General features: G+C 35.5%; 2 protein-coding genes across 2 annotated transcripts in view; one reads left to right on the top strand and one right to left on the bottom strand.

Moving 5' to 3' along the window:
* Window positions 1–452: 452 nt before the first annotated feature.
* On the bottom strand, window positions 453–25,065 carry sncga (synuclein, gamma a). Its single transcript, NM_001017567.2, is given in 5 exon segments — window positions 453–1,281; window positions 3,374–3,418; window positions 4,148–4,275; window positions 17,145–17,186; window positions 24,832–25,065. Coding segments are annotated over 4 exon segments (336 nt in total). The 5' UTR covers window positions 24,953–25,065; the 3' UTR covers window positions 453–1,281.
* The window catches only part of mmrn2a (multimerin 2a), a 63,481-nt gene continuing 41,466 nt past the window's right edge, over window positions 5,585–27,599 (top strand). Inside the window, exons 1-3 of the mRNA XM_087277294.1 lie at window positions 5,585–5,754; window positions 23,699–23,722; window positions 24,816–25,049. Of these exons, the coding sequence (XP_087133420.1) occupies window positions 5,712–5,754; window positions 23,699–23,722; window positions 24,816–25,049 (301 nt within the window). The 5' untranslated portion in view covers window positions 5,585–5,711. The remainder of the gene's footprint in view (window positions 5,755–23,698; window positions 23,723–24,815; window positions 25,050–27,599) is intronic.

The following is a 27,599-nucleotide window of genomic DNA, read 5'->3' as shown; positions in this document are numbered from 1 at the left end:
AAAGCATTTTTTTTTTTTGCATTGTTTCAGAGTACTAAAATGTCAGCACATATTTCAACAACTTTTTCAACAAGAAAAGCTGACCGAGTTAAGATTTTGCTGAGCTGTCAATGGGAATTTATTCTTTACAGTGAAAAATATGTTATGAGTTAATTCAACTGAACTAAAAATAATAATTTCAGTAGAGAAGACGCACTGAAATGTCACTGTGTATATAGTTTATATATTGTCAGGCACATTTAGATCAAGAAGAATTGGATAAAATATTACCTAAAAATCACGGTGAAGTTCCACTGTTGCTGTATACATTGCCCTAATCTAACTACCAGGTTTCACCCACGTCAACAAGTGTATAGTATAATATTTTTAAAATGTAAAACATTTAATAATATACTAACTGATTAACGTGTCAATATGTACAAATCACACGAGGTGTTAAAAATGAGAATAGATTTTTTTCACAAAACTGAATTTTTTACAGATGGAATATTCAAAAGATTGGCTGCTTTCAGCCAAGGAACAATAAGTCAAGTAAATGAACGTGACGAGTTAAAGTGAAACAACAGACTTATAGGCTGATGATGCAACCTAATAACTGCTCTGACATAATATTTCAATTTTTGTTTATATTATATGTTAACAACATAAAAGAGCATCATTTTATAACCACACTTTACAGACATCAGTTGCTCATCTTTTTTGGACCATCTATCATTACATCTTTTTTTCCATACTCCTTGTTTCAAACTGTCTACTACAGTTACTACATTGACAGTACTTATATAATTGTTAAATGGAATTTTTTATATATTTTATATAGTATCTTTGCTCACAGTAAGTATCCAACTCATCACCATCATCATCATCTTTCTAACCTCATTGCACTGGGTGGAGGAAACTGGTCAGGTAAGAAAGCCTCCAGTTTCAGGGCAGGTAAGAAAGGCGACTTTGTCTTCATGTAAATCTCCAAATCACAAGCACATGCATACGAAATCTGCACAAATGTGAGAATGACACGAACCGCACATTATACATATCTTATTAATATTGCATAGCTAGATAGTGTTACACAACAATACTATTTCAGTATGTCTATATGTGGAGCGTGAGGTAAGTAAAGGCTGATTGTGAGGAGAAAGCAAGAGACGAGTGTGTTTGTTTTCTGAAGTTGAAGATTATTTGTTGTTCTTCAGAGGTTTAACATGATGATATTCAGCAGCTAATAAACTATTCTCTCAGGCAAGAAGCAGAGCATCATGGGACATTCGGTTCAACGGCGGCCTGAAAGAGAAACATAGGGTTAAGCTGAAACGACTATGAGAATTGGAAACAAATTGTGTAGGTACATGAAATACTGATATAGGATTTATTCAAAGCCTATTGTGTCATCACCTTGGAATATTAAGGGTTTGCTTTCTGCAAATGTGTGTGACATTTGTTTTTTAAATAAAAAGTCTTAATGTATGCAACCCATAAAAAAAACATCACATAATGTAAATAAGTTGTCATTTAATAAGAATATGTCAATAACTCAATTTTGACAAAAATGTCAGAAAGAACCTTATAATTCTAAGGTGACGATTGGCCTTTACTGCATTTCCAAGTTGAAGCACTGCCTCTGTTGTAATTGCTAAACAAGTCTGATGGGGCTGTAAATTCAGAACTGCTGAATGTGACAAGTTGCTGACTGTCAAATGACTAAGGAAAATCATCAGATCTTGACCTACATTTGTGTAAACAATTAACAACATTTCAGAGGACTTGACTAACTACAGTTATTGAAATGTATAAGCCTTAAAAAAGTAAATATTTTTTATTATATATATATATATATATATATATATATATATATATATATATATATATATATATATATATATATATTTTTTTTTTTTTTTTTTTTTTTTTACTTTATTTGAGAACTTAATCTGCTAAATATGTTAAGTCTTGAATTTTAAAAAGATAGAAATTAAGGGTTAAAATATTTGAAAATCATTTATAAATTCATACTTTTTTTTATCTATATATATATATATATATATTTACTAAATATTTTAATGCGACCAATGCTTCTCCACTCATACACTGTCTCATTCACACACACAAACAATGGCCAATTTGGACATGCAAACTTCACACAGAAATGCCACCCGGTCCTGCTGGGACTCAAACCAGCGACCTTCTTACTGCAAGGCGACAGTGCTAACCACTGAGCCACCATGTCAACTATTTTTTGATATTTTAAAGTAAAACAAGACACAATTCTTTTAAAACAATATTTTTTTTCAGTGTGATAAATCAGACAATGTACTAAAAAATAATAATGACAATAACAAAAAGAAAACCTTTTTAAGGTAGAACTTTTTTTTTTGTGCTATTGTTTTTACAAAAACAAAACAAAACTGTTACCATGAAAGACCTGACACCAGAAAAGTAAACTAATGCTGGTTTCCATACAAATCCAAACACAAATTGATTAAATTAACTTGATTTTTTTATTTTATTAGATTTTTTTGCCAATTTAAGGGCACTGAGCATAAAACAATTAAGCTGTCCCCCAAAAAATATCCTTTTGAATTGTGTTGATTCAGCTCATCTTAATTAAGTAGTTTGAAGTAGCAGCAAAAATATACACATGTCGCCAATACATAATGCCCATAGAGTATTGCACCACATGTAAAACAATGCAGCAGCAACAACAGAAAATAGGGGAATAGAAGACAAATAAATATGCCTGAAAACATTGTCATTCCAAATCTCAAGATATCACACACGGAGGCGTTTATACTAGCCAGACATGGTGTCCAAATGCTAATAAAAGTATCAATTGTGAATGAGACATGTTAGAAGATTCAGAGCAATAGTCTCTCTAATAATCGAATGCCATCCATTTATGGAAGGATGTTTATTGCCGATCCATGACATTATTAAGTGTTTTCTAGGCAGTAAAAGATAACAGGCAAAAGAACGTAGTTTATGCTTGTTAATAAACTTGCAAGAAAAAAATGGAACATGGAAGAGACAGGGTGCATATTCAAAACCAGACCTAAGATATTGATCAAATGAGCTACAATTGTGGACCAGTCTGGATCACGACACTTCCATACACAATGAATATAATCACCTACAGTGAATCTACAGATGTGAGTGAGCTGCATTATATTTATGTCTTAAATAAAGTGTAATGTGTATTCTGTGTAGGATCCTAAGCTGAATAGCTCTAAAAGGTAGTATAAAGATGTATAATTTTATATGTAACGTATCTCCAAAGTATATCATTTGAATGTTGTTGTTTTTTTATCTCAATTTTGCTTTAAACAAGTTTCACAAATTTGAATTAACAGATTACACTCTCTAATTCTAGCTCTCTCACCTACTGCCCGGCGTCTGCTGGCTGCTCCTCGTGCTTCACCACCCCCTGCAGGCAGAAAGGCAACAACACACTTCAGCCATGACTAGATCTTTATTTAATTTCCAGCTCTTGAGGTATTTTTTTATGTATTTCGATAAAAAAGACTCTTTTCAAGTAATGAGATATGCATCTATCGTTATTTTTGCTTTTTGGAAGGTGACTGTTCACGAATTAGCCTATCTCTCGGTTTGTTTCTTCATAAGCTTGCTGTCATTGAAAACAAATAAAACGATTTAAATACCATTGAAAGGAAACATGGAGCATATTAAAAATGCACAGCAATATTTTGGAAAGTTATGGGTTATTTATGAATGGCATTATGAGGGCAGTAGTATAGGCTTTATATAAATATGACAATAGATCTTTTATAATTTTGTTGCATTCAAATAAATGGATTTTTGTATTTAATGGCAATGGTTTTTGTGGGTAAAAGTGATCATTCAGCATGCGTTTAATGCATGCATGCATTTATTAAAGCACCTCTGTAATCTCCAGTTCATCCTGATATTAGAAAGAAAAGCATGAACAACATTATGTCAAAAATAGATTATTACTCAACAACAACAGTACATTAAGCAATTTGTATTGAAACAACTAAAACAACAGCAACAGTTGTAATCTCAAACTATATATATATATATATATATATATATATATATATATATATATATATATATATATATATATATATATATATATATATATATAGGCTAAAATTGTAACAAAACTGCTTACCGGTTTGACGAGGCCTGCAGAGGCGACCATAGTCTCCAGCCCCTCCACTGCCTTCTCTGACACCTCATTGGCTCCAGCCACAGCAGTATCACTCATGAGATTTGCCTGGTCAGTTGTTTTCTGGGCAACTAAATGAGATGAAAAGATGTACTTATATTTAGATTTAAGATTGTTTTTTAATAACAGGTGACGTTGTAAGATTCTTAAAACATTAAGCCACACGGACCAGTCATCATCTAAACCTGTGTAAAGTCTGTCCTGGAGGGCTGGTGTCCTGCAGAGTTTAACTCTAACTTCAACACATCTGCCAGGAAGTTTCTAGTATACCTCGTTAGCCTATTTAGGTGTGTCTATTGGGGTAAAGCTAAACTTTACTTGACACTGGCCCTCCAGGACCAAGTTTGGGCACCCTTGATCTGAACACTGCAAGATGCCCAATTGTGTCAATCTCAATAGTGAGAGTGGGGGGTACAGTAAACCAACTACTGGGCCAGAGGGTATTTAGCCATAGACTATAATTATCAGTTACATGGGAAAAACATTTATATTTGTTTAAAAGAAAAAAAACTACAATAACTGACAAAATCGGAATAAACATTTGTGGCACTATTATATATGTATGCATATATGTATATATGTGTATAAGTGTGTGTGTGAATAATTAAAAAAAAAAAAAAAAAAAAAAAAAAAAAAAAATATATATATATATATATATATATATATATATATATATATATATATATATATATATATATATATATATTGGGGCAGGGCCGGCCCGTGGCATATGCAGTATAGGCAAATGCTAAGGGTGCTGTACATCCAGGGGCGCCAGAAATGAGCGGGGTTAAGTTGGTTTTATTTTCATTATTCCTGACACACATTCAGTGATAGATGGCAATAACTCAGAAACCTCTTACCCTAAAAAGATGTAAAGTGTGTTTCCTACAAAAAGACAAAGCTGGTTATGTTTCACAGCTGTCTTTTTCGTTTTTTTTTCGCTGGATATTACGAGCACTGCTCCGTTTAGCCTGGGATATGCATTTAGCCGGGAGAGCTAAGCTCGCGGGGAGTTTAGCTCTCCTTAAGGGACAATTGGCATATTTATCTGACATTTTCCCAGCTTGTAGTAGTCGATCAAAAAGCTGGTTAGTTTCTTATGACTTTACCAGTGGTGGGAGTAACGAATTACAACTACTCACGTTACTGTAATTAAGTACATTTTTGGGGTAATTGTACTTTCATGAGTAGAATTTTAAGCCTGTAATTTTACTTGTACTTGAGTAAAAATTAAGCTGAGTAATCTACTTCGTTACTTTTAAAATCACAATTCGTTACAGAGTACTGTAAATAAATTAATATTTCAGCCACGCACTGACCAGCATTTCGGTAGCCAATAAAAAAAGCTGATCTTAACGGACCAATGAAAAGCCTGGTACATTATTTGAACCGAAAAACAAGTTCAGGCTACTGCAGATTTACGTGACCGTCATCATACAGTCACAAAGTTATCAATTACATATGGAGATTTAAGACAGAAGAAATGAGGAAGAAATAGCAGAGGATGAATGCCCATTGCCACACCTGGAGGAGCTGTTCACCTACAGGTACATAGGGAAAAAAGGGGACGGCTGTGCTGATGTGATTAGCTATGGTATCATCTAAAATGCTAATTAAATGTATGCCCAAAACTGGAATATCGCATAAAAGACTGCAAATAAAGCAGCGTTTCTGTCCAACAAGTCAAACAAAATTGCCACCTGATTAACTGGCGACAAATATCAAAAGTAAAAACAGAATTAGCATCAGTAGGAGCAGCTGCATGAATAAATTATCTTCATTTAATAAGTGACATGCGCATCAGAAGGCAATCCTGCACGCAGTGAACGCGCGCTGGAAGGCGCGAGACACGGAGTGCAGGCACTCTTGACAGTTCTGGAGGTCATTATTAATATAATATAATACTGAAATGGTTGAGGCGGTTTAAAATGACCAAAACAACACTTTAAATGTTTTACAATGTGCTTAGCCTGCTGGTTTGTCCATTCACACACATTTTCAAAATATATGCGCATTATAGCGTTTCCATCAACCGTTTTTATGTGCATATCCAAAAAGCGCAAAAAAAGGTGGATGAAACCTGCCCTCTGCTGTACCATCCGGCTTACACAGGGTTTCCGTGGGGTCTTAAAATGTCTAAAATATAAACATCTAAATTTTAGGCCTTAAAAAGTCTCAAATTCGCTGTTCCAGGTCTGAAATATGTTTGCACAGGTCTTATTTTTCCGATGTACATGTAACGCTACTCCTAATGCTCATTTAATTTTTTTGTTGTTGCTTGGTTTCGTGGTGGTGTAGTTCTTTATTTCACTATTCCTATTTTAATTTGCAGTATTAAAACTACAAATAAGAAAAGACCAGCATGCAATAGCTCAGTGCGCGCGGCGAATGTGACGTCATCGCCGTGTTTGCGGAGGTTCACTTTGGACGCGCGCGAAGTGGTGGGGGACAAGATGGCGGGCTGAACGCATGCGTTTTCACCGAGCAGCCTAGCGAAACTTCTAGTTTATCTTTAGAATTCAACAAATTTTCATCTTCACCTACCTAAAACAACATTTAAACACCACAGGGGTGTTTAACATCGTCAAAATGCCGAAATCTTCACAGCAGACTACCCACCCAAAGATATACATCACTTCAGTGAAGGACGCGGCCTCAGATCCAGAAATGGAGGTACAGACGGCTAAAACAGACAAACGGCGTGATGCATCCCATTTCACCCCGACCAAAGACAACGATAAAAAAAAGCTAAAACCTCATGATGATGACATCACTAACGCAACTCTCTTGCAAGCCATAACATCACTGACAGCTCGTTTTGACGTACAAAATGAACAGTTAGAAGACATGGCAAATCAGATGCGAAAGAACAGTATCATGGTGGCAGAGATTTCTAAGGCGGTTGAATTCAATGCCGCTGAAATTAAAGATTGCAAAGAAAAATGTGCAGAAGCGAGCAAATCACTCCTATATCTAACAACATCACACAAAGACCTGGCGAGCAGAACGTCAGAGCTAGAGCGATACAAAAGGAGATGGAATCTCCGGATCAACGGGATGAAAGAGAAGCCCGAGGAGGATGCTCGTAAAGAAACGATTGCCATGATCGCTGAAATTGCTCCGCATTTGATTCATAAATTAGAAGACATTGTTGACACAGTGCACCGAGTTGGCAAGAAGGAGTTAGGTAAACCCAGGCAAGTGATTGTGCAGTTCACAATGCGTAAATACAGGGACGAAATTTGGAGGTCTACTAAAAATTCATCTGTGTGCCGCGACCACGGAGTTCGTTTCACGGAGGATATGACGAGGGAGGACCGGCTGGCCCGCGCTGCGCTGTGGCCTTTGATCGATCAGGCGCGAAAAGCAGGAAAGATAGCCTACTACCGTGGACCGTTCGGGTATATTGAAGGGAAGCGCATTGACGCCGCATGACTGTGTAGTTGTCCTTTTATGGTAGGACAGTTTGAAATATGACTGTTAAGAAACGCTAGGCTGGGAGGTATGCTCTGTTGTGGTTATAACTGTTTGGGGTTTATACCACCCGTTCTGAGATTTCCTCTTTTGTGAACAAATTTCTGTTATTTTATTTCATCTTTTGCTATTTTTGTTATGTTTCCAGTTAAGTTCAAAATTTCTCTCATGTCACTTAACGTCAGGGGCATCCAAGATAAAGTCAAACGTAAAGCAATGTTCTTATTTTGTAAAAGTAATGGTTCTCAATGCATTTTTTTACAAGAGACACACTCAACTGTTTCAGACTCTTCGTTTTGGTCTAGTCAATGGGGAGATAAAGTTTTACTTAGCCATGGTTCCTCCCACTCGGCTGGTACTGCAATTTTATTTAATAACTGTCCAGGGAAAATAATTTCTGCTAAATATGACCCTAATGGACATTGGCTAGCAGTGGTGTTAGATATTGAGCACTTTTTTTTCATTCTGGTAAACGTATATGGTTACAATAATTCTAAATTGAATCAAAATTTATTGCAGGAAATATCCTCTGTAATTTCCGATTTAAAGAGATCATACCCTACAGAAAATATTGTTGTGGGTGGAGATTTTAATGTGGTACCGGATGAAACTTATGATAGATATCCTCCTAAAAGCACATCTTCTCTGCTAAATCCCTTGGTTTCCAAATTCTGTTCTAACCTTAAAATAATTGATGTCTGGAGATATCTTCATCCTAGCCTTAGGCAATTCTCATGGTTTAGACCCAATGCAGCCAGCAAATCAAGAATCGATTATTGGTTATTATCAGATAACTTACTTTTATTTGCTAAAGACTGTACAATGTCTGCAGCACCTTTAACAGACCACTGTTCCATATCCTTAATAATACAAACAGATCATACCTCATCAAAAACTAAGGGTTATTGGAAATTTAACTCTGACTTAATTAATAATGAAAAATTTTGTCTAAAAATAAGGGAGCTAATTCTAGATATTAAAAACAGTAACAATTTTAGTTCTAATAAAGCCAGATGGGAATTTCTTAAATATAAAATTCGTGAATTCTCTATTAATTACAGTAAAATACTTGCCAAAGTCAGGAAACAACAGGAACTTAATATTATTTACGAAATTAATAAATGTTGTAATGATAGTACATTAACTGAGTTAGAAAAGACTAAAATAATCTCTTTACAATTAGAACTTGACAACCTCTACATTAAAAAAGCTAAGGGTGCCTATATACGTTCTAAGGCTAAATGGATAGAAGAAGGTGAGAAAAGTACTTCTTATTTCTGTAGATTAGAAAAGAGACGACAACAGAATAACTCAATACTTTCTTTATTAATAAATGGCACAGAATGCTCAGACCCCACTATAATCAGGGAGAACGTTTTTAAATTCTACAGTGACTTGTATTCTTCCAACCTCTCTCATTCTGATTTAAATGAATTTTTTGATAAAATATTACCTAATATTCCCCGTATCAACAATGAGTGGCGAGAAGGCTGTGAGGCCGATTTACAAATTGAAGAACTTGACTCTGCTGTTCAAAAGCTTAAATTGAATAAATCGCCTGGTCCTGATGGTCTCACCGCTAATTTTTATAAATTTTTCTGGAATGATATTAGATCATTACTATTTGATGCTTTCCGTGAATCTATTGAAGATGGATCTTTAGGTCCAAGTATGAACCAAGGTTTAATCACACTAATTCCAAAACCTGATAAAGACTTAAAATTGATTGATAACTTTCGCCCAATCACTTTACTCAACAGTGATTATAAAATTTTCACACACGCATATGTTAATAGATTAAAAAAAGGTATTCATAACTTAATTAACGAATCCCAATCTGGCTTTCTGAAAGGTAGGTCGATTCATAATAATATAAGGTTGGTGATGGACTTGGTAGAGTACTGTGACTTAATAGAGGATGATGGTTTTATCCTTTTTTTAGATTTTAAGAAAGCCTTTGACATGATTGAGCACACTTTTATTTTCAAGTCCTTAGAATTATTTGGCTTTGGTGATAAATATGTTAATATTATCAAAATGATTTATGGAAATATGAATAGTTCAGTATCTCTCCCTTCTGGCACTACACATAGATTTCCGATTGGCCGTGGAATAAGGCAGGGGTGCCCTTTGTCACCGTTTTTATTTATTTTAGCGGTAGACATGTTAGCCACAAAAATTAAATTTGATAATTCAGTGGAGAAATTAAATATTTTCGGAAAAACAATAGGAATTAGTCAGCTAGCAGATGACACCACATTATTTTTAAAAAATAAAGACCAAATTTCTCCAGCTATCTCTTTAATTAGTTCTTTTTGTAAAGCATCTGGCCTCCAATTAAATTTAAACAAATGTGAACTTTTAGCTCTTCACCCTAGTCCAGATCTATCCCTGTTTAACATCCCAGTAAAAGAAACTGTGAAATATTTAGGCATTGTGATCTCAAAAGATTCAAACATTAACATCAAAGAAAACTTTGAAAATAAAGTACATAAAGCTAATGGTATCCTGAATTGCTGGCTGCAGAGAGATATTTCAATTTTTGGACGAATTCTTCTATCCAAGGTTGAATATCTATCAAAACTAATTTATCCTGCTCAGGCTTTAGCTCCCTCTTCAGCATTCATAAAAACAAGTAACCAAAAAATGTATGACTTTATTTGGAGACACAAAACTCATTATATTAAAAAATCTGATATTATCAAATCGTATGAAGAAGGTGGTCTTAATATTATTGAGTTTGAAAGTATGAATACTATGTTAAAACTGAAATGGCTTCAAAGGTTTTTGAGTAATACTGAAAGTTTCTGGTACACTGTTCCTTGTGCCTTGTTTAACAAACTAGGTGGCATCCGATTTCTTCTCAGATGTGACTTTGACCTGCCTAAACTCCCAGTGAAGCTTTCAGCATTCCACCAACAAGTCTTGCTGTCTTGGAAACTAGCGCACACACACAATTTTACACCTCACAATACCCCTATTTGGAATAACAAGTATATTCTACACAGGAACAAATCCATTTTTTATGAAGAATGGTTAAATAAAAACATTTGGTCAGTAACAGATTTAATGGATGGAAGGGGCAATATTCTAGATTACAATACTTTCACTCTAAGACACGGATTTGCTTGTCATCCAAAGCAATTTTTCACTGTTATTAATGCTATACCCTCAGGTATAAAAATGTTAATGAAAAGTTACCTATCCTATTCGAAGATTACTCCAGTCCTTCCCTTATTATATACTGGTGAGATTGAATTTGATAATAAACTTTGCACTAATAAACATTTAAGACAAATTATTATCCAATCTTGTTTCCCTTATCAAGTATTAAGAAATAGGTTATTTCATTCAGTGGATAAAAATACTGTTAAATATTTTAGAACAACATATCTTAAATTTCCAATTCTCCCCAAGGCAAAAGAAGTACAATTTAAAATATTAAATGATATATACCCTTCTAATAGATTCTTACACCTAAAATTTAACTTAGAAAACTCACCATGCCATTTATGTAAACACTTTAGTGAAGACACAGAACACATATTTTTCTCTTGCAGCGCTGTTCAATCATTTTGGAAAAAAGTACAAGACTGGTTGATAATAAAAAACGTGGATGCTGAAGGTTTGACTTTTACATTACAAGATGTTCTATATGGAATTACTAAAGATTACTCTACTTTGCACGATTTGATAAATATGATAATTGTGTTAGCCAAATATTTTATTCATAAATGTAGATATTTCAAAACACCTCCATTACTTATTGTATTTAAAAAAGAACTTAAAATATTTTCAGATGCCCTGGTTAAAATGAAAACAAAAATTGCCTTAAAAATGTTCAATTTATTTGTAGTATATAACTTGCCATAGTTGATATATATGTTGTACTTAATTTTTATTTATTTATTTATTTAAATTTTGCGTTTTCCTTTCACTCTTGGATTTATTTAACTTGAATGTTTTTTGTATATTACATTTGTATCTTTGTATATTATTTTGTGTTTAGCCTTCCATATATGACACACAAGTTGTAAAGTTGAATCCCATTTTGTTGTATTTGGATTTTGTATTTTCAATAAAAAAAAAAAAAAAAAAAAAAAAAAAAAAAAAAAAACTTTGGACGCGCGCGACATGATTTCGGGTGAACAGTTTCGCGCGGCGCCGCGCTTGATTTGTATGGAAGCATATGAGTAGCATAATTCAATTCAAAATGTAATATGCAAAATGGCAATGCAATATGTTAAATGGCAATGTATTTCTGTATTTGAATTTGCATTTTCCAAGACATATGTGCAATGTTTGGTGCAGAATGAAAATGTAAATTAAATTACATTGTTTGCATTTCTCATTTCAAACACTGTTTTAATATGTAAATTGTATCCACATTTTAAAGCTTTATAAGTAGCAAAATTAAATTGAAAATGCTATACACAAACTTAATTTGATGTGAATAAAGTACAAGCAGAAACTGTAGCAAAATGATAATTTAAATGTTATTTGTCCTAAATGCATTTACGCTCACGTCTAGGAAACGCAGGATTACATTTTCAGCATAACAGCATGGGATGTGTGTAGCAAAATTAATTTTGAAATGTAAAATGCAAAACGATAATGCAATATGTAAAAGGCAGTGTATTTCTGTATTTCAGTTAGCATTTTCCAAGACATATGTGCAATGTTTGCTGCAGAATGAAAATGAAAAAAAAACATAATGCATTTTCATTTAACACATCGCGACGAATGAAAGCCAATTTGAAATTGAAAATGCATTCTGGCCTGGCCACGCCCACAGACGGCCACCGTTGCTGCAAGGCTGGTTTTAGGTTATGTCGTCACAGCTGCCGCGAGGACTATTAGGGACATTTGGCAGCATAAACATGGCGAAGTCTGTTCCTCAGCGGCTTCGTGAAGCTGCACGAGCCCTCGAGCGTGAACTGGGAAACACTTTAGAAAAGCAATCACCTCCTAGCTCAGTAAAGTTGGCCTTAGGTTTGATATTCGCACACGCAGTTTTAGGGATCATCTGCGATTTACATCAACAGAACCAAAACGCACAGTAACGCAAAGCAGAAAAAAATTGAGGAGATTCCAATAAATGGTTAGAGGCCAAACTGATTTAATACAGGTAGCAAAGCTACTATACCTCTAACTATATGGTACATACAATGCAGAAATAGGCAATAGCTCTTGTCATAAGCATACAGTACACATCAGCTAAAGCCCCTTTAGGTTCTGTCGATGTAATTTGCAGATGATCCCTAAAACTGCGTGCGCGAATATCAAACCTTAAGCCAAGTTTACTGAGCTAGGAGGTGATTGGTTTTCTAAACTATTTCCCAGTTCAAGCTCGAGGGCTCGTGCAGCTTCACGAAGCCGCTGAGGAACAGACTTCGCCATGTTTATGCTGCCAAATGTCCCTAATAGTCCTCGCGGCAGCTGTGACGACATAACCTAAAACCAGCCTTGCAGCAACGGTGGCCGTCTGTGGGCGTGGCCAGGCCAGAATGCATTTTCAATTTCAAATTGGCTTTCATTCGTCGCGATGTGTTAAATGAAAATGCATTATGTTTTTTTTCATTTTCATTTTCATTCTGCAGCAAACATTGCACATATGTCTTGGAAAATGCTAATTGAAATGCAGAAATACACTGCCTTTTACATATTGCATTATCGTTTTGCATTTTACATTTCAAAATTAATTTTGCTACACACATCCCATGCTGTTATGCTGAAAATGTAATCCTGCGTTTCCTAGACGCGAGCGTAAATGCATTTAGGACAAATAACATTTAAATTATCATTTTGCTACAGTTTCTGCTTGTACTTTATTCACATCAAATTCAGTTTGTGTATAGCATTTTCAATTTAATTTTGCTACTTATAAAGCTTTAAAATGTGGATACAATTTACATATTAAAACAGTGTTTGAAATGAGAAATGCAAACAATGTAATTTAATTTACATTTTCATTCTGCACCAAACATTGCACATATGTCTTGGAAAATGCAAATTCAAATACAGAAATACATTGCCATTTAACATATTGCATTGCCATTTTGCATATTACATTTTGAATTGAATTATGCTACTCGTATGCTTCCATAGATTTGAGTTGAATTTGAATCACTTTGAAGAGATTTTGACTGTAACAGTACGAATGTACAGACATCTTAACTATCCAACCATGCGTGATCAGCATAGAGATGACCAGATGACCAATAATTCTTGGCTAGAAATTGCAACAGCCATGGAAAGGAAGTGTTTTGTTAAAGTTGGGAAAAACCTAGGGGATAAGTTTGTTACAACAAAAAAGAGGCCATGGCAAAAGTGGAGACCCAGGTGGTTTTAAGATTACAGAATATGTTTTTTCACCATTTATTGGTTTTAAACTGATGTATCATTTTGAAGTTAAAGCAATGTAAAAAAAATTAAGTAACAAATTAAGTATTTGATAACTGGAAAAGAATATATGAGCCCATCGGCTTACAGTGTACTCAAGCTTAATTTATAGGCTTTATTGGTGATAATAGACAGGATTGTTGGACCATTATTGCCTTTTCAGCTTATTAGTAGAGGACAGAAACTAGCCAGACAATAATGTGTCAATTGTTGAGTGGGCAAAAAATAATATATATATTTTTTTGCTATTATTCTTGCCAGAATAAAAAAAATAATTGTAGAGTAACCCATGTTCTGTTGTCATTGATATTTAACTTTAATAGGTAGAACTGTCTGAGATATAAACACAAGTGAGTGATGCATCAAACTCTAATTAAAAAAATCTTGAATAGTTATAAAACTTTATAATCATTCATTAATTTTCTTTTTGGCTTAGTTCCTTTATTAATCTGGGGTCGCCACAGCGGAATGAACCGAATGATTTATTAGCATATGTTTTACACAGCGGATGCCCTTCCAGCTGCAACCCGTTCTCATTTACAACAACAGACAATTTAGCTTACCTAATTCACCTAAAATGCATGTCTTTGGACTGTGGGGAAAACCGGAGCATCTTGAGCAAACCCACGCAAACAATCGGAGAACATGCAAACTTCACACAGAAATGCCAACTGACCCAGCCAAGGCTTGAACCAGCGACCTTTTTGCCTTGAGTCGAGAGCGCTACCCACTGCCCCACCCCGTCACCCAACTTTGTAATCATAATAAATTATAAAAATAATGAAAAATAATTATTTTTAAAATCTTGAACAATAATAAAGATATGACGTAGTTCTGAAAACGTTTTACTTCTCTGTTTATCCGTCTGACTTTACAGTGAGGTTTCTTTTGACTGGCCCCTGATGTTTTAAAGAATATCACAATGACGAACACGTCTAGTATTAAAGCCTCATCCATTTCGTGAAGTGCGCACAGTCAGCGGAGGTGTGCAATGCGGAGCCAGGCGAAAGTATAAATCAGCCTCAAAATGTTTGTTTCTTTGTTTTTTTGTTCCTGCACTTCAATGGTGCATCTAACCTGTCTTCAGTACTGTTCTATTTAAATAATTTTATTTTACCACAAATTTTGTGTTTTTGCATTTTCTCTTGCATGCTTTTGATATTGTGATATAGGTCTTAAATTTAATACTTTATGGTCTTAAAGAGGTCTTAAAAAGTCTTAAATTTGACATTATGATATCTGCAGAAACCCTTTTTTTTAAGACTTCAATCTATAATCTAAAAAAAAAAACATTATGGTAAGAAGACATAACTTAATTTGTGTGATATTATATTTATTAATAATATGTTTAGGCACTAGGCAGTGTTGTTCTGTGGTTTCTGACGGTTCAGTTCGCGAATTAGGTAATTAACAAAGTTTCTCCATAATTTGCAAGTGTTTTTTTTTTATTTATTACATCATCTATTGATCGTACAGATAAAAGAGGCATCAGTTGAAATGATAAAAAGTCGTGCATTTGTGCATATTTCTGTTATAGTAAAAAGAAAAAAGTAAAAGTAAAACGTTTGTTGGTTCAAGCCCTGGCTGAGTCAGTTGGTGTTTCTGTGTGGAGTTTGCATGTTTTCCCCATGTTGGCGTGGGTTTCCTCTATAGGTGCTCTATAATTATTATCTATAATTAATGCTGTTTACACAGTTTTAAAAGTGTTTATAGTATCTTTAAATGTGTTATGTAAAATGTGTTACTGCCTGGATCTTGTCTGACTCCGCATTTATGGATAATTCCACCAATACCGCCAAGCTAAAAAAGTAATTTGTAATTTTTTAATTTGAGTAGTTTTTACGAAGAGTAATTTGTACTTTTACTTGAGTACTTTTTAACACCAGTACTTTTACTTGTAATTGAGTACAATTTTAGCAATGTAACAGTACTTGTAATTGAGTACAATTTTTTTGTACTCTTACCACCACTGGACTTTACACTAGCAGTGGAATTTACTGCGATGTGACGGGGCGCCACCTGAAATCTTGCCTAGGGCGCCAAATTGGTTAGGGCCGGGCCTGTACTGGGGGGGGGGGGGGTGTTGTTGTTGTTGTTGTTGTTGTTGTCGTCGTTGTCGTCGGTGTCGTCGTTGTCGTTGTCGCACGCGTACTGAAAAGCGGGGGAGGGGGGTTGAGCGACGTACTCAAGAGCAGTGTTGTCGTGCGCCTACTGAAGGGTGGGACCGAGGGTGTGTCGCGTCGCGGGGGCACTTTTGATCATTTTGGAAGGGCACTTTCTATCCAAGACTAAAAAGGGCATGTGCACTTCACAGGTTGAGCCCTATGTGTGCACGTGCCTGCCTGGCATCCTGGCCAAACTTGCCCACTGGCCTTTGTCCATCATGGCCTCCTAACCCTCCCCATCATAATTGGCTTCATCACTCTGTCTCCTCTCCACCAATCAGCTGGTGTGTGGTGTGCGGTCTGGTGCAAAATGGCTGTCAATCAATCGACTCGAGATACTGATCTTTTTCTTCTCAATGATTAATGTTAATGTTAAGCTAAGTTTTTAGCGACATATTAGTTTTTTACTGGCAAGCCCTATAGAAAATAGTAGCTTAAAATACTGTAAGGATAAGAATAATCTTTAAGGACGAACCTCCCATAAACATTAAGGTTTTCATTAAAGCTAGAATTCTAGATACTTTTTCAATATTTTGCCACTGCCACAAATTACACTGTAATAAAGTCAACAAAATGACATTCTTGTCTGAAAAATCATAAAATCTAATGTAGCTGAAGTGCGCCACAGGCTGTTCATGAAGGATTTTGCAGAGAGCGATGTCGCTGCATGATGTCAAATCAAACCTCAGTTTCATATTAAAATGATGGAAAGATATAGATTATGGTAGTTTTATGATTGCTGTACAAATTTTACTGATATTGATTAGCATCAATTTTATTACTGAAAAGTCACTACTAGGTTAATGTACAAACAACAAAGGCCTATTTAAAAACAATTTAACCACATGATTTTAACACAAAATAAAACACACTTCTGTATCTTTTATTTCTTTTACCTGTGTTTACACTTGTAGCAACGCCCTCCTTTGTCTTTGTACCTGTAAAAAAGAATAAGCTAGTTTATTGCGGTTCATATAATATCACTCATGAAACAGCAATGATTGCTCACCCAAAAAATATTTCGCCCATGCACTCTTGGAAAAAAGGTACAAAAACTGTCACTTTTGCCTTACAATAAATAATGTATAATGTGCACTTATGCTAAACTGAATGGTATAATGTCCTACCTTTCACCTGGGAGACAGCTTTTGTACCTTTTGTGGTCCAAAAAGTTCAATGAAAACCTTTGGGGTCTAAAACAGTACTGAAAAACGTGTTTTAAAATTATTCTACACTCTTAGAAATAAAGATAAAGGAGCTGTCACTGGGGCAGTACCCTTTCAAAAGATACATACAGTTGAAGTCAGAATTATTAGCCCCCTTCAAATTTTTTTTCTTCTGTTTTAAATATTTTCCAAATTATGTTTAACAGAGCAAGGAAATTTTCACAGTATGTCTGATGATATTTTTTCTTCTCGAAAAAGTCTTATTTGTTTTATTTCGGCTAGAATAAAAGCAGTTTTTTAAGCACTATTTTAGGGACAAAATTATTAGCCCCTTTAAGCTATTTCTTTTTTCAATAGTCTACAGATCAAACCATCATTATACAATAACTTGCCTAATTACCCTAACCTGTCTAGTTAACCCAATTAACCTAGTTAAGCCTTAAAATGTCACTTTAAGCTGTAAAGAAGTGTCTTAAAAAAATGTCTAGTAAAATATTGTTTACTGTTATCATGGCAAGGATAAAATAAATCAGTTATTAAAAATAAGTGATTAAAACTATTATGTTTAGAAATGTGTTGAAAAAAAATCTTTTCTCTGTTAAACAGAAACTAGGGGAAAAAAAACAAGCAGTCTAATGATTCAGGGGGGCTAATAATTCTGACTTCAACTGCATATGTACCTAAAGAGTCCAAAGTGATACCTCAAAAGTGCACATTAGTACCCAAATGTACCTAAAAAGTACCTTTGAGGTACCACTATGGACCCTTCAGGTACAAATATGCACCTTTTGAAAAGGTACTGCTCCAGTGACAGCTCCTGTATCTTTATTTCTGTGAGTGTACTGAATGCTGTTTTGTAGATGAATACAGATCAGATTTGGAACAAGTAAACTATGTAAATTACTATTAAAATCCTTTTAAGCACTCATTCAAACTTTACCCTAATTTCATCTTATTTTGAGACAAAAAGCTGTTCGACTGATGCTTTCAGCTCCTGGCTCCTGTCCTCTCCTGAGATCCATACACTTAGTCTGTCTTAAGGTCCAGCAATCAGGACCCAAGAGATTCAAGAGACCAAATCGTGGCAAGTAAAAAAGCCTCAGATCTACAATCAGTACACAGGCTGTTGATTGGCACCACTAAGTGCTATTAAGCTTTGCAGACTAAGAAACATCCTTTCCACTGGGACACTGTCTGCCTGTTAACAGTGGAAAAAACCCACATCGGCCTTTGAAAGGCCCTGGCGTCTGTAGCACTGAATCTCAGTCACAGGGATGATCCATAGAACAAACACGATCTCTGTTTATTCCAAGAAATTTAAGTTCACAGCAATGTGCCTGTGTAAGTTGCTCCTCCTTCCCAACACACACACACACAGACACACGCGCATGAGCAAGAACGCATGACATTGTCCTTGTTGTTCTGGACAAAGAGCTGATTTACTATCAAGACATGCAGATTCTTGAGGGATCAGCATCTGCTAGTAACACAAACACAAGCCTGGAATGTTGTATTATTAATGTTGTGATCAATTTGAGAATAATACCTCCCCACTGCTGCAATATGATGTCACTTCCACAGCATCTCTGATTGCATGACGAAGCAGAAAACGGCTCCACAGCTAGGTGGAGTAGACTGCCAGATACTAAATATAGCTGTGCCTAGATTATAGAGGAAGATTATACTCTTATGTGGCTAAAAGAAGACAGGACTCTTTTAAATACTCTGAGAAGACCTGAATTTCAAATGTCACAATTTGATAACTGATATTTACATTTGTATTCTATACATTTTAAAATGAAAAATCTCTTACTTGTCCATATGAGACTTACTGAAATTAAGTCTTTAAAGCTATTAATCTGGACCATGCTCACACAGTTGTAAAATGAATACTAATTAGGAATACACCGTGATACTAATTAAAGCTATGTTTGATCATGTAATTTAGAAAAATATATATTTTGTTTCTGTAATATATTAGCATAATCAGGCTGGTAGCCAGCCTATTGAAAGGAGTGGTTCTTTTCTCTTAAAATAGGGATGCTTTTGCAGTTATGCAGTTATTTGCTTGATTTTCTATTCCATGATGAGGTTCAAATACTGCATTTTTGTGATATGATGTATTACTAAAAAACCATGTTCATGTACTAAAAATTCTTGCTACAATTTTGTTAAACCGCTTACATTACTGTTTTACTACAAAGTATATATTTACAAATGTGCATTTAAACTGCAAGTTTTATAAATCATATTATATGAGTAGCATTTTAAACAAAAAATAAAATTAATACAGAAATAAAAGCAAATACTTAAAATACTAATTTCTTATCATCTATCAAAAAAATATTAGGAATCTGTTAAAACTTAGTCTCTTTCAGAATTTGACCATTCAAATGATTAAAAATTAAATTAGTCCTAAAACCTTCTTATAGCAGTTATTTACATAATTTGTGATGTCAAAAATGGGACAAATGAGCTTATGTAGGGGCAAAACTCTAGACTTTGTCAGTGTGGGGTGGGTCCTTTGAACCACCCAACCCTCTAGCAAAGAGCCTGATAATCTTTTAAGTGAACATTTCATTTACTGTTCACTATAGTGATCATGAACTCCACAAGTTTGTGCAAAAAACTGATGATCATGTCCCCTGCTTTATATTAAATTTAGACTTTAAATTATCCAAAGAGATGAACAATGAACATGCCGACTCTCTGCTTAAAGTCACATGATCAATGTCACAAAGTCATTTAGAATAGTGATTCTTTGTTTTAGCGCTTATGTTAAAATCTTCTCAAACCATCATCTACTACTTTATATTATTTATTATTAAAGATAGGTTTGAGAATATATAGATTGTTGCGATACGACTATGTTTTCAGCCTGTGTTAAACAGTGGTTTATTGCAGGGGTTCCCAAACTTTTCAGCACGCGACCCCTAAAATGACTCGCGACCCTCAATATCCTCTGAGGTGGCTATAAATACAGAAACCTTGCATGCAATGGCACACACACACCAATAGACCCAAGTCTATTCTTTGTTTAAATTTTTTTAACGTATGTCAGTGCTGTAAATGGGCCAGAAAATCAATATAGAGCATCTGACGCTATTGCCGTCTTTAATATAATGTATTTACCCCAGGGGTCGCAATCCAATAGAACTAGTAAATAAGCTACTATAAACGACTGTTTTTTTCTCTTCAGTTTGTTATGGATAAAATATAGTAATTCTTTTGGCCTAATAATAATAAGTAGATTTTTGGAAATCACCAGGCGACCCCCCTTCATTGTTCCGCGACCCCTCAAGGGGTCCCGACCCCCACTTTGAGAACCACTGGTTTATTGAACAAATCTGACCTCTGTCTTTAAAGAAATTAAAATATTATTAAAAATTATTAAAATAACAAGGAAGCATTAAGCAAAACAGCTATATCCCAGCCAAAGCACTCTACTTTCAGTTGAATGTAAATGCAAATGACCTATTTATTCTCCCCCATGTGTTTTTTATAAGTACCTTTATGAGTTACTTTCTTCTGTTGGCAGCCATCTACTTCCTTCTTTTGTGTTCAGCAGAAGAAAGAAACTCTTGGTAAAAAATGATGACAGAATTTTCCTTTTTGGATGAAGTAAAATATAATAGAAGATATCTATGCTAACACAGTGATTCTTGCTAGCAAACTGCAAAGCAAAGAGTCCAAAATTAAGAATCATTCATTCATTTTCTTGTCGGCTTAGTCCCTTTATTAATCCGGGGTCGCCACAGCGGAATGAACCGCCAACCTATCCAGCACATTTTTACGTGGCGGATGCCCTTCCAGCCGCAACCCATCTCTGGGAAACATCAACAAACGCTCATTCACACACACTCATACACTAAGGACAATTTAGCCTACCCAATTCACCTGCACTGCATGTCTTTGGACTGTGGGGGAAACCAGAGCACCAGGAGGAAACCCACGCGAAAGCAGGGAGAACATGCAAACTCCACACAGAAACGCCAACTGAGCCAAGAATCGACCCAGCGACCTTCTTGCTGTGAGGCAACAGCACTACCTACTGTGCCACTGCTTCGCCCCAATTAAGAATCAGTATAATTGATTTGGTCAAATGAAAATTTAACTGGCCACTTTATTAGGTACACCTGTCTAACTGCTCGTTAATGCAAATCTATAATCAGCCAATCATATGGCAGCAACTCAGTGCATTTAGGCATGTTGACATAGTCAACATAATCTACTGCAGTTCAAACCAAGCATCAGAATGGGGAAGAAAGGTAATTTAAGTGACATTGAATGTGGCATGGTTGTTAGTGCCAGACGGGCTGGCCTTAGTATTTCGGAAATTGTTAGTCTACTGGGATTTTCACGCACAGCCATCTCTGGGGTTTACAGAGAATGATCTGAAAAATAGAAAGCAGTGATGGGCAGTTATGTGGGTGCAAATGCCTTGTGGATGGCAGAGGTCAGACGAGAATCGCCAGACTGGTTCGAGCTGATAGAAAGGCAACAGCAACTTAAATAACCTCTCGTAACAACCAAGGTATTCAGAAGAGCATCTCTGAAAACACAACATGACGAACATTAAGGCAGATGGGCTACACCAACAGAAGACCACACCAGGTGCCACCCCTGTCAGCTAAGAACAGGAAACTGACAACAATTTGCACAGGCTCACCAATATTAGACAGTTGAAGATTGGAAAAAAGTTGCCTGGTCTGATTTCTGCTGTGATTTTTGGATGGAAGGGTTAGAATTTGGCATCAACAACATGAAAGCATGGATCCATTCTGCCTTTTTTCAACAGTTCAGGCTGCTGGTGGTGTAATGGTGAGGGGGCTATTTTCTTGGCACATTTTTGGCCCATTAGTACTAACTAAGCATCGTGCCAATGCCATGGAGTATTGTTGCTGACCATGTACATCCCTTAATGACCACAGTGTACCCATCTACTGATGGCTACTTCCAGTAGGATAATGCACCATGTCAAAAAGCGCGAATCATCTCAGAATAGTTTCTTTAACATGACTATAAGTTCAATGTACTTAAATGGCCTCCACAGTTACCAGTCTCAATCCAATAAAGCACCTTTGGCATGTGGTTGAACAGGAGATATGGTCAATATGGACCAAAATCTCTGAGGAATATTTCCAGTACCTTAATGAATCTATGCCACGAAGAATCAAGGCAGTTCTGAATTAAGGCAAAAGGGGTCCAACTCTGTACTAGTCAGGTGACCCTAATAAAGTGGCCGGTGAGTATAAACTTAAATAAACAAAGTTACAACAGCTAAAAGTGGTTAAACAGCACTATATTTGATCAGGATATAATAATAATATATCCTGATAAGTTTTTGTACTGTTGCGCCCCTGGTCTCTCACTTTTAGAAAAAAAGTTACAAAAGTTGTCACTGAAGCAGTATCCTTTGAAAAGTTACAATTTTGTTCTTACACAGTATTTACTCATGTGTTTAGCATTCATAGTAATAGTACCTTTGGAAAGAAGTCTGTCCCAGCCACAGTTTCTTTTTATTTCTATGAGGGTGGCAAGCGAGGTGTGTACAGTACTGGCAGCTTGCCACAGTTTGGTACAAGTGACCTCGCTTTTCTTTGCTTGTCTGTGTGGTGTGAAGGAAAAGCTTTTACCTCTAGCAATGCACACAAACACGCTCATCCTTCCTCTCTTACCCAACACAAGTCAAAGCTTCTCATAACAGCAAGCACATTGTTCTCTGCTCTCTCAGTTGTGGAGGACAGGTTGAGCGCTTTCACTTTGACAGGCTGCACACACACTGAAAGCCATCTCTAATCAGAAGAGATTGTGTATTGACCCGGGCAGACCCTGCTCTCTGTGGACCGGGATGTGAAGTGGACCGGAAGGGAATGGGATTACAGTGCTGTGTGCCGCTATGACATCCAGACAAAATTATGTATTACACACTTCTGTATGCTTATGCCACATCTCATTTACAAGACATTTTACTGCATCTATTGATGTTACTCAGGTTGCATGTTAATAAAAGTTACTATTACTAACATTATAGTGGGAAAAATGAAAACAAAAAAGACATTTAGCAGATTTAAGCCTGCATGTGCAGTTAAACATCAACATGAACTGGTCTAATAGTTTAGTGAGGTGTTTATCTTCATAAAGTGTCTGCCACTTACAGCTTATCGATTGATTGCATCTTGAAGAGGTTATTGAAAAGCAAAAGTGCTTTCTCTTCTGGTCCTTTACTTCCTGTCTGTCTTAATCTCTTTTCATCTCACATGTTCCCCACCCATTCCTGGCAGGAGAAACACTAGGCTATCATTCAGGTAAGAGCTAAAGGGACAGTTCAAAAGCCATTGTTTACTCATCCTCTGCTTGTTCCAAACCTGTCTGAGTTTATTTCTTCTGTTGGACACAAAGGGCAATATACTGCAGAGTGTTGGGAAAACAGCTTTGGCCTCCATAGTATCCTATATTTTGTTCCTACTATGAATGTCAAAGCCTGTTTTTCTCAACATTTTTCAGAATATCTTGTTTTCAACAGAAGACGGTCATTAATTAAATAATTAGAAACACGAATGGGAGTAAATGTTGAAATTTTATTTTTTTGGGTGAACTACACCTTTTATAACGGTACTAGTAACCATATGGTGTCCATCAGTAAGTGTAGCAGCATTTTGATTGGTTAATAGACGACAGGCAGGTTTTTTTTTGTGTGTGTGCTGGTTTTTCTCTGAATGATTCACTGTTCACTTACTGTAGCTCAACAGTCTCATCTAATAATGTCCGCATGCCCTACATTTGCCCACACTCTGATTTTTGTTTTCATTGTTCAGTTTTGTTAGATTTTTCTGGTTTTATAGTCACTACCCATAATTCACTGATCTGCATATGAAAGCACAATTTTTGCATTTTATGCAAATGATTGTTTCCAGGCATTAGTGTTGTAATTCATTCTTGTATAATGATGATTATGGGCCATAAAACTGCATTTTCTTGAATACATTATATGGATACATCCATAGCATTTGACTTTCTTCATGAATTTGATTGATTTATATAATATGTTGTCTTTTTTTTACCAATGTAAAATGTAACTGCATTTATATACATTAAAATATGTTTAAACATACCCACTACACCATTAAAGAAAAAATATGATATTAAACATTTAGAACAGTACAAAAAACCTTTTTACATGAACTTATAACTCACTTCATCATATTATAAATATAAATTATGCAAATTTAATTACTTTAAAGTATAGTTTTGTGATTTTGAAAATGGCATAAGATACAATATTAATATTAATACAATTATAATATCCTCATATACAAGGAAGGAATATTATTTTAAATGTTTTTTATACATTAAACCCCACTGCTTGCTTTTCTGAATGTCTCATTTGTATCTCCACAGTTAAATCGGCACTTACCTACATACATGACCCCCTCTTTGGTTTTGGCGGCTGCCTCCTCCACCCCGGCCTTGGTTTTCTCAGCGGCGGCCACCACTCCCTCCTTGGCTATGGAGAATCCCTTCTTCAGTGCATCCATGCTGGAGCTCAGTGCTGGGCTTTATGTCCTCTCACTGGATCTGGTGCTCGTCTTATAGCCGGTGGATGGAGCTGTGTGTGCTCTGACTGCCAGTGTGGTAAGTGCGATTGCCAGTGTGTGTGTGTGTGTGTGTGTGTGTGTGTGTGTGTGTGTGTGTGTGTGTGTGTGTGTGTGTGTGTGTGTGTGTGGCACTCCTTTGAGAGTGGGATGGGCACTCAGATGGATTGGGACACCCTTAACAAGAGGAGTAACGGATGGGGAGACAGCATGAGAGAGAGAGAGAGAGAGAGAGAGAGAGAGAGAGAGAGAGAGAGAGAGAGAGAGAGAGAGAGAGAGAGAGAGAGAGAGAGAGAGAGAGAGAGAGTGAGTGTAATAACAAGTGGGTGAGAGGAATGCCGAGAAGTGAAATCCACAAGAAGAAAGCTTTTTCAGTTTGGCCTGTTTTCTCCAGTCACCCATAATAAATGAGACTCTCATACTGGAAGATTAAATTGTTAATGCTCAAATGCAGCATCAGAGCACAGCTTCATAAAAGTATTAAACAACCTCTTCCTGATCCTGCCACAGCAAATGCATACAATACACAACACACACTTAATACACAGATATCAAAAAAAAAAAAAAAACTGTATCTGTCACACACTACCTATATCTCTCCATGGATTGTGTTTTATTGAGTGTTTTTAATATACTCTCATATTAGTAATATTTTTAATGTTTAATTTTTTTAATGTTAATATTTAAGTATCAGGTTAAATTTAGTTTTACTATTTTACATATTTTAGCAACCATTAAAGTTTTCATTTGTATTAATTTTTCCCCTATACTTCTTATCACCATTTTTTTATATTCAAAATTTTTATTTTTTAAATAACATTTAAGTAGGTTTATAATGCCAAATTAAGCTTAGTTATTTTGGATAGCTCAGGCAGCTGTATTTTAATTGAGTTAAAAAAAAATTTTAGGTTTAAGGTTTAAGTTGACAATAACAACAGTGACTCTTAGACATTTGCTATCATTAGTTAAAGCTATACAATCAAAATAAAATGTCATAAAACTTCTAAATATTGAACCTAAATGTTAACTAAAATTGAATAAATAGTTTAGTAATAGTATTACTAATTGTTAATGTATTTTTCATGTTCACTGACAATAACTAATAAATATTAAACTTAAAAAAGCTGGATCATTTGGATTATTGTGTAACTAGATTGCTCTGCATGAGTCCTAATGCCCCAGTAAAGTGAAAGGGATACTATAATGTCAGTGAGCGTCGTCTTTCGGATAAGACGTCAAACTGAGGTCCTGACTCTCAGTGGTCGTTAAAAATCCCATGACAAAACACGAAAAATGTTGAGACGTTTAATATTGAAGAAACAAATTTTATATTAATTATCTTCAATATTAAACATCTCAGTGATTTTTACGACCATTCTTACATGGCTTTGGATAAAAGTGCAACGCAAATTACAACTGGATGCAAATTTGAACATAAAATTATTAAACCACGCTGCAATGTCATCATTCCTGAGGCTCTCAAAGTCAGTCATATCATATACTAACTCAAATCTCATATGAGGGTTTAAATGTGTGTTTACTATGATCTAATAGGGATCTTCTTTGTGAAGCTAATAGGGAGCGGCTGTGTGGGCTGTACAACAGTGCAAGTAAGAGAGCACCTCATAACCATAATTACATTGTTTTATGGTGCATGCAGTATATTAAAGACAAACTCAGATACTAGTTTTCTTTCTATGCTATACAACCCACTCCATAAATAGCAAAAGCTGGATCTAGATAAGAGCTTAATGAAATCACATTGGGGCGCAGTACAGAAGCTGTTCTTGTTGGCTAATCCTAATATGAACTTAGGAAATGATGTTTAGTGCTTTTATATTTTAAGTTACATCCCTCAGTGAGCTGGTGCAGTCTGAGTCCAGCACTGAACTCAATGTGCAGGTTTGTCTGATGATTTACCATGCTAAAAAACAAACAAGAAATTGCCTGATGAAAGCAGCTTTCTTACTTTTGTTAATACAGGACGTTTGGGCAGGATATTTAATAAAATTGTTTCTTTTTTCCTCAAATGGCTTGTCAACATAAGTGTATTTATACTTGTTTCATTCAGTTAAAATGATTTCTAGTGTGATTATTCATTTAGTGCAGTTGGTATGAATACAGTAGGTGTGAATTCTGACATCTGAGCTGAACACCAAACAAGCAGCAAAAAGACTAAATGATACTGAAAATATGCTCTCTAGTGTAGTTTTTAGTTTGACCGTATAATGAATGAAACGTGGAGCAAAAAAACCATATGTGTGTGTGTGTGTGTAAGACTGTACGAATGAACTGGTTTCCATCATTGAACATTAATGCACATGGTTTGAGTACTGTCATTAGAGATTTTCAAAACACTCCTGATATTGTTGTTGTGGATGAAGTATTGAAAAACATCCTGATTATGAAAGTAGGCTGCCGTTTTGACGCATACATGGATTTATGCCATTCAGAAAAAATGCTAAAATATCAACCATTAGTAAATGCTCTAAAATTGTGTGGCTACAACACAAAGTTAGTTGTTTTAATCTAAGTTAGCCTTAGACACAATTATAAACTGCGTGTGAGAGGATTACAAATCGCTGGACTC

Source organism: Danio rerio, chromosome 13 (assembly GCF_052040795.2).
Source record: "Danio rerio strain M-AB ecotype USA chromosome 13, GRCz13ab, whole genome shotgun sequence".
Classification (NCBI taxonomy): Eukaryota; Metazoa; Chordata; class Actinopteri; order Cypriniformes; family Danionidae; genus Danio; species Danio rerio.
The sequence above is the reverse complement of the archived record's forward strand: the minus strand, read 5'-3'. Positions and strand labels throughout refer to the sequence as shown.